The sequence below is a fragment of the Pterocles gutturalis genome, unplaced genomic scaffold (assembly GCF_000699245.1).
Source record: "Pterocles gutturalis isolate BGI_N339 unplaced genomic scaffold, ASM69924v1 scaffold17466, whole genome shotgun sequence".
NCBI lineage: Eukaryota > Metazoa > Chordata > Aves > Pterocliformes > Pteroclidae > Pterocles > Pterocles gutturalis.
Window position 1 is genome coordinate 10,260 of NW_010103364.1, and position 6,469 is coordinate 16,728.

The 6,469-nt window shown below is 48.6% G+C and overlaps 1 protein-coding gene across 1 annotated transcript; it reads left to right on the top strand.

The window, feature by feature from the left end:
* The first annotated feature begins 4,079 nt into the window (after positions 1-4,079).
* Positions 4,080-5,012, top strand: LOC104471373 (G-protein coupled receptor 35-like). Its single transcript, XM_010086699.1, has one exon. It carries the CDS (start codon positions 4,080-4,082, stop codon positions 5,010-5,012), a length of 933 nt encoding a protein of 310 aa, XP_010085001.1.
* Positions 5,013-6,469: the final 1,457 nt, after the last annotated feature.

The following is a 6,469-nucleotide window of genomic DNA, read 5'->3' on the forward strand; positions in this document are numbered from 1 at the left end:
CCTAGAGAACCTACGCTACGTGCCAAGCTGCTCCATGTGCCCACCTCTCCGCCCGGAGCTATGCAAACATGACTCAGTTCAGCACTCAAACGGGGAGTCCTGCACCTCCAGCTGCATGGGGTGATCTAGTACCAGGTATCACATCTTCCTGGCCTTGCTTAGCTGAGGTTTCAGCACAGCATTTCAAATCCACATTTGCTGACTTCCATTGCTAGCTGTTGAACATTTTACAAAACACTGAACGAAGAGGCACTAGACCTCACTGGAAAGTATTGCCACAATTTATTTGGTCAGCAGATTGATATTCAAGACCAAACTGACATGAAATCTCCTGCGTAGGAGGAGGAGGTGCTATAGAAACCATCAAGTACCAGTGAGCTGCTGGCGCTGCGCACCTGCCCTGTGCATGCAGTCCATACCTGTCCTCCAGCCCCACCAGCTGGACCCGCTCCTCCTTGCACAGCTCCCACGTGCCCTACTTCTGGAGGGACCTGCTGCTGATTTTGTGGCATTAAACCTACAGGTAACACCCCTTTGTTTCATTCTCTCTTGCTGTCTGTGAGCTGCTGCTCAGCATCCTGCTCTGGCTGGGAGGGGGCAGAGGATACCTGGTTTCTGCAGGGCAGCGCAGTCCCTGCGATGCAGAGCTCCACACAATAGGTTGTGATCTCTGAGCCTTTCTGTTTCTGTTCTTACTCCTGGGTACTCTCCAGGTACTTTACCTGGAAGATCAGAGCATATTTCCAACAGCAGCTGCAAACTGGAAGCTAAATTCATCCCAGCATGGGAAATGAGTGATTCCACAAGATTTCTTTTTTGTCTAAGTGAACCCTTGAATCCCCTTCCAGGGTCTTTCAAAGCAGCTCTGTGGTTAGGGTGACTGCATTACTGTTTTTAAAGCATGCAGTGATAGATAAGCCTGAAAGACCACAAGATTCAAATGAGAACAGAAAAAAGTGCTGTGCCTTAGATCACTGTGTTTGAGAAAGCTGTGAACAGCAACAGCAAGGTTGGAGCAGGCAGTTTCCAGATTTCTTCACGCTGTTTGGAAACAGAGAGGAAAAGCCCCTCACCTAAGCGCTCAGGTAGAGCCCTCACCTAGGGCTCCTCTGCCACAGAGGTGGTTTATCTGCTGTCTCTCTCTGGCCATGCTTCCTTCCCAGGTCAGCTTCCTGCCCAGCAGTGCCCATGGTTAGACTGACATCCCTGTGAAGGACTGCCCTGTCTGAGTCTATTCTGTGCTGCATATTTATTAAATCTTTGCTGATGGCTACCCATTTAATTTATAGGAAATCTGTTGAAAATCAGGGCAGTTGCCATGGAGGTGGCAGGTTTCAAGGCAGTTGATGCAGAAGATGCCATGCTGTACCCCATCCTTCCCACCCCATTTTCCCTCTTCCTCTGTCTCTGCTCAGTTCCAGGTCCCTTCCCTCACCACTCCAGCAGCCCCCCCTCAGCTCCCAACCTGTCCTTAGTCATTTCATCCACCACATTCACCCTTGGCTCCTCTTGTACCTGCCCACTTCTGAGCTTCCCCCACAAGGAGGGAGGAGGAATTTACACACAAGATCCCCCTGTCCAGTGCAGCTCCATCCCCGGGGAAAAAATGCTGGATGCTTGCCACTACAGTGCCACTGTGACATCCGCTGTGCCTTCAGCCTCTGCCTTGCTCCTCTTCCTCCAAGCTCTCTGTTAAGTGTCTGGAAGAAGCCTGCTACTTCTCAGGCTGCTGGAGGCAATGAGCCCAGCCCTGGCCTTCCTTCACAGCTGGTCACCTGCTTCTGTGGTGGGGGACGGCTGCTGACCAGCTCACCCCAGTCTAGGGCAGGGGGAAAGCAGGACACGTTCCACAGCACTGGTGACCTTGTATGTTGAGCTCCAGGCTGTTCCTGGTCCTCCAGCAGCAGCGAGATGCAGTTTCACAGCCATCTCCATCCTTTTCTCAAAGCTGTAGGTTGCTGCCTAGTCCCTCTGATGCTGCAGCTATCTCATCTACCCCACCTTAAGCGTTTCCAGCAGCCACAGGATGTGCTAGTTTATCAAACTGCATCTCTTTAAAGACATTTGTGTTCAGCCATACCCTATATGTGCTCTGTGGCCTGCCTTAGAACCCTCTGCTGGTTTTCCCCCTACTCCTCCCAGTCTCTGGGCTGCCTCATGGCCTGGAGCACTTGCGAGCCGTGAGCTGCATCAAAGCTGGGCAGGTCACTGGTGCTGGGAACTGCATTTGGGCCACATCTCCAGCTCCAGTGGCAGTGTTGGCCAGAGCCCTTTCACACTGCAGAGCACACCAGCATGGTTTGCCTGGTTTGCCCGTACTGTACTTCAGCACAGAGGCTGCTGCAGTTGGTGCAGACCAGGGCCAAAGAAAAGCAACCTGGGCAACAGCCATGTCAGCAAAGACATTGTCCTGGTGCAGTTAGTGAGCATATTGATGCGGCAGCTTCAGCCCTTGATAGAACGTGTTTTTCTGCTGCTACTTACTGTAGTTCAGAGAGGTTTTCTGTGGGTGACAGCTGTCAGCTTCCTCCCAGGGTGCAGGCAGTGAGCAGCAAGCCTCTGTTGGGAAACCCGAACCTGAGCACGCCAGAATTGGGAGAGAGCTCTACGCAGGAGTCACATTAGTGTCTGCTAGTGCCCAGGACACTTACGTATCCCCTCAGCAACTGAGTCATTTGTGTGTTTATCAGTTACTTCAGAACTGAAGTCTGTTTTTGCAGGCAGTGCCCTCATCATCTGACCGTGAGGTCTGAATTGCTCGCAGAGGCAAATAACAAATAAATAATAGGCATGTTCAGTCATGGTGTGCCTTACTACATCTCTGAAAGCTGGAGGATTTCACCAGCTCCCTCTCCTGTTAGACTGGTAAATAACTTATTTCAAATTAAAAGGTTAAATTATTTCCAAAGTGCATTTAGATGCAAGCAGAAGTTCAGTGACATACACACAGAACCACCAGTTCAGAGAACTGTTCCATGTGCACATCACGTTGAGCCACTTCGCACAGGATGGGGTCTGATGAAAGCTGATTTTTATCAGCCCATGAACTCACACTCTTCACACAACCAATACTCTTGCAAAACATCTAGCAGCCAGTGTGTCAGAGGCTCAGTACCTACTACTTACATCTCTAGGATTTCTCAGGGTGGCAGGTTGCCTGCCTTGAGCAGGAACTGTCTAATGCAGCCCTTTATGGTAAAGTTCCTTGTTTTGCACCAGTGTTTCCTCTGAGGTGTGCCTTTCTGCTTTACATCTGCAAACTCGTACTCTCTCCTGGAATGAATGGGCTTAAAATCAGAATAATCCTTCCATTCCCCCATTTCCCTCCCAAAGAGGTGGAGATCAGCATGCCTCGCTGACTCCTTTAGGGTTTCAACATGCCTTTGGGATGCAGGAATTCACATTCAGCTCTGTTTTGCTCAGCTTGGAGCAGGAGCTCCAGCTTCACAATGCAGCCCAAAGGCTCAGAAACCTGCACAGATAGAGACAGAGCATGAGGATGTCTATCAAGTGACATCTGCTATGGTCTTGCAGCCCTTCATCCCCCTAGTTTGTCTCCCATGACAGCAGAACTGGTAGAAGAGCATTTGCTCATGGGTTGTGCTGGGCTTTAGCTTTAGTCGCTGCAATCCCTGCCTAGCTGAAAATCAAGCTAAGGGTAATTTTACCTCATTTGCACAGTCTGTTTTAAGGGATTACTATTCCCATTGTCACAGAATGCCCCTGATATCTATGGGGGCTCTTCTAAGTGCTATTCTGCTGCCCCCACCCCCTCCGTTCAAGATCCCTCTATTCAGTAAAGGCTGTCTGCCACGTCCTGTTGGAAGTGTACCTTGAGAGATTTACTCATAAACTGAGAGACCATAAACAAAACTTGGCAAAGGATGCACCCCAGGTACAGGCTGACTGAGAAGGTCATCTTTGTAGACTCAAATTCCCATTCATAACAAAGTAAATATTTTCCTAAATTTCCTTTTTTATAGGAGCCATGCACCTGTTGAGAGGTAGGAGGAGAGTCTTACCATGTCTTTTCCCATTTCAGGTCTCAGAACATCATACAACATCTACACATCAGGACAATGAATGTGTCCAACAACTGCAGTGTCACAAATCTAGAACTGTATCAGCATGTTCGTCTCATTGAATTTGTTCTGTATATCCTCATTTTCTTTTTTGGAGCACTATTTAATGCCCTTGCTCTCTGGGTGTTCTTCTGCAAGATAAAGAAGTGGACAGAAACCCGGGTGTATGTAATCAATTTAGTCTTTGCAGACTGCTTCGTCATCTGCACCTTGCCTTTTATGGCTTATTTGCTCTGGAATAAGTCAACCCGAGATGAACTCTGCCAGTTTATAGAGGCCATGTATTTTATCAACATGGTAGTGAGCATCTACATCATTTCATTTATCTCCATCGATCGATACATTGCCATAAAGCACCCCTTGAAAGCCAGGACCTTCAGGTCTCCATCAAAGGCTGCCCTACTCTGTGGGCTTCTGTGGGTCTCCATCATAATCGGTGCCACCTTACAGCTTCGGCAGAGACACGCTGCTCTGTGCTTTCAGAAGGATACCACCACATCTGCTACTCTGAACCTGCTTTCCATTTTCTTTGTTTTTACTCTTCCATTAGCAATGTTGACTTTTTGCTCCACAGAAGTCATCAGGAACCTTAAGAGACGTCTGAACACAAATTCACCAGAGGAGAAATTAATCCAGAAAGCTATTTACATTATTTATGCAAATCTGTTTGTATTTCTAATATGTTTTCTGCCAGCCTACTTTGGGGTACTTGCCAGGTTCATAATGGAGAGCGTTGGAGCTACCTGTTTCCTGATCCAGGTTATGAAGAACTTCTCTTCCGTGACGAGGTGTATTGCCACATCCAACTGCTGCCTGGATAGCATCTGCTACTACTTTGTGACCAAGGAGTTCCAAGAAGCCCTTCTACTGCCCAAATCCAGTACTGAAAAAACAGATCAAACCCACTCCTTGCAGACACACGCTTGCTAAAGGAAGAGGGCACAAGGGGTGGGACAAAGAACACCAAACTCAAAAAAGCCCACAACAGCTCTGTAACAGTAAGAGCAGATACAGCTCCAGTGTCATTGGGATAACCATCGTTCTTTCTCTCTGGGGAGATCTTTGTTAGGTTTAGCATTATTAAGTTAATTGTGATTTATACTCTATGCTTGTATTAAACAAATAAGTTATTTCACAGAGTTGTGTAAAAGTGTGTTTGTAACGACTGGTCGCCAACATGTCTCCCTTCCAACCACCAAAACCTACTTGTTACTCTGACGGGAAGGCAGAAGAGCCATGATGTCTCCCTATTTTAGTTCATTTTGCAGCTAAAGTCAATGGATCCTTATTGCCAACACATACAAAATAATAGATAATGTTTTACCTCATTTCATATTTCAGGTTGTTTGCACTATTAAAATAATCCAGTTTATTTTTATTGTATTCCTTTGGTGGGCTGTGGTCAGGCGGTACCAGCCTATTATGAAATACGTGGCCCTACACCACAGCCTGACTGCCCTTCCCCTTCCAGTCAGAGGGTCAGATACCTGTGAAAGAAGACTTTTAGGATGAAAGCAAGACTTGTCCAGTTCCATAAAGGCACAAAGTCCAGAAGATTTCAGAGCTGAGTCCTCCTGCCAGCTCCCCTCCTGCTGCACTGCTGAGCACTGGCACAGACCCATCCTTACAGCAGCTGTCCCTCCGTCCCTGTCCCTGAGGGGCTGCTGCTCCCACCCCCAGGGATGCCCTTCTAACTCTGTCTAGACCTTTGCCACCTCTGCGTTGCTATTCCCTGGGTTTATGTTGTGGCACCAGGCTGGCCCTCATGTTCACCCTCCCAGATGCAGGTCAGGGTCAGAGTGTTACCCCACAGCTGGACACAGCTGGGTCTGGGTTTCCACAGGCTGCCCACATTGACACCCCCAGTGTTTCCATGGGGGGAATGCATTGTCCATGAGTCAGCAGCCTAGAAAAGTCAGGGGAGAAGGGGAGTGAGTTGGCCCCCTACCTGTTATTCAAATGCTCCCCAGGACTGGGCTTTTTTCTTTCTAAATACTGAAAAATCTCCTAAATGGCCTCTGAGCTCTACCCAGGCAATGCTCAGAGCGCTCCAGGAGACAGTGTCTTTCCTGCCCACTTGTGCAGTTTCACCTGTGACCTACATCTGCCTTCAGGGAGCCCACGGCTGCTGCTCAATCTGCTGTTGTCACCTTTGGGACCGTGAGCTCAGGAGACATGAATTAATGGGACAAATCCTGAGGGACTCAGGGGCTGGCTCCCATCAGCTGTCTCACATGGATGGGACTGCAACTGCTGCAGCCAACAGACAGCAGAAGCCATCAGAATGACTACAAAATACCACTGGGGCATGTCCCTAAACAAGTTTCTAAGGGTCCTGACACCTATGGCATGCTCACTGCCACACTGGTATCTCACGCCCGTGCCCG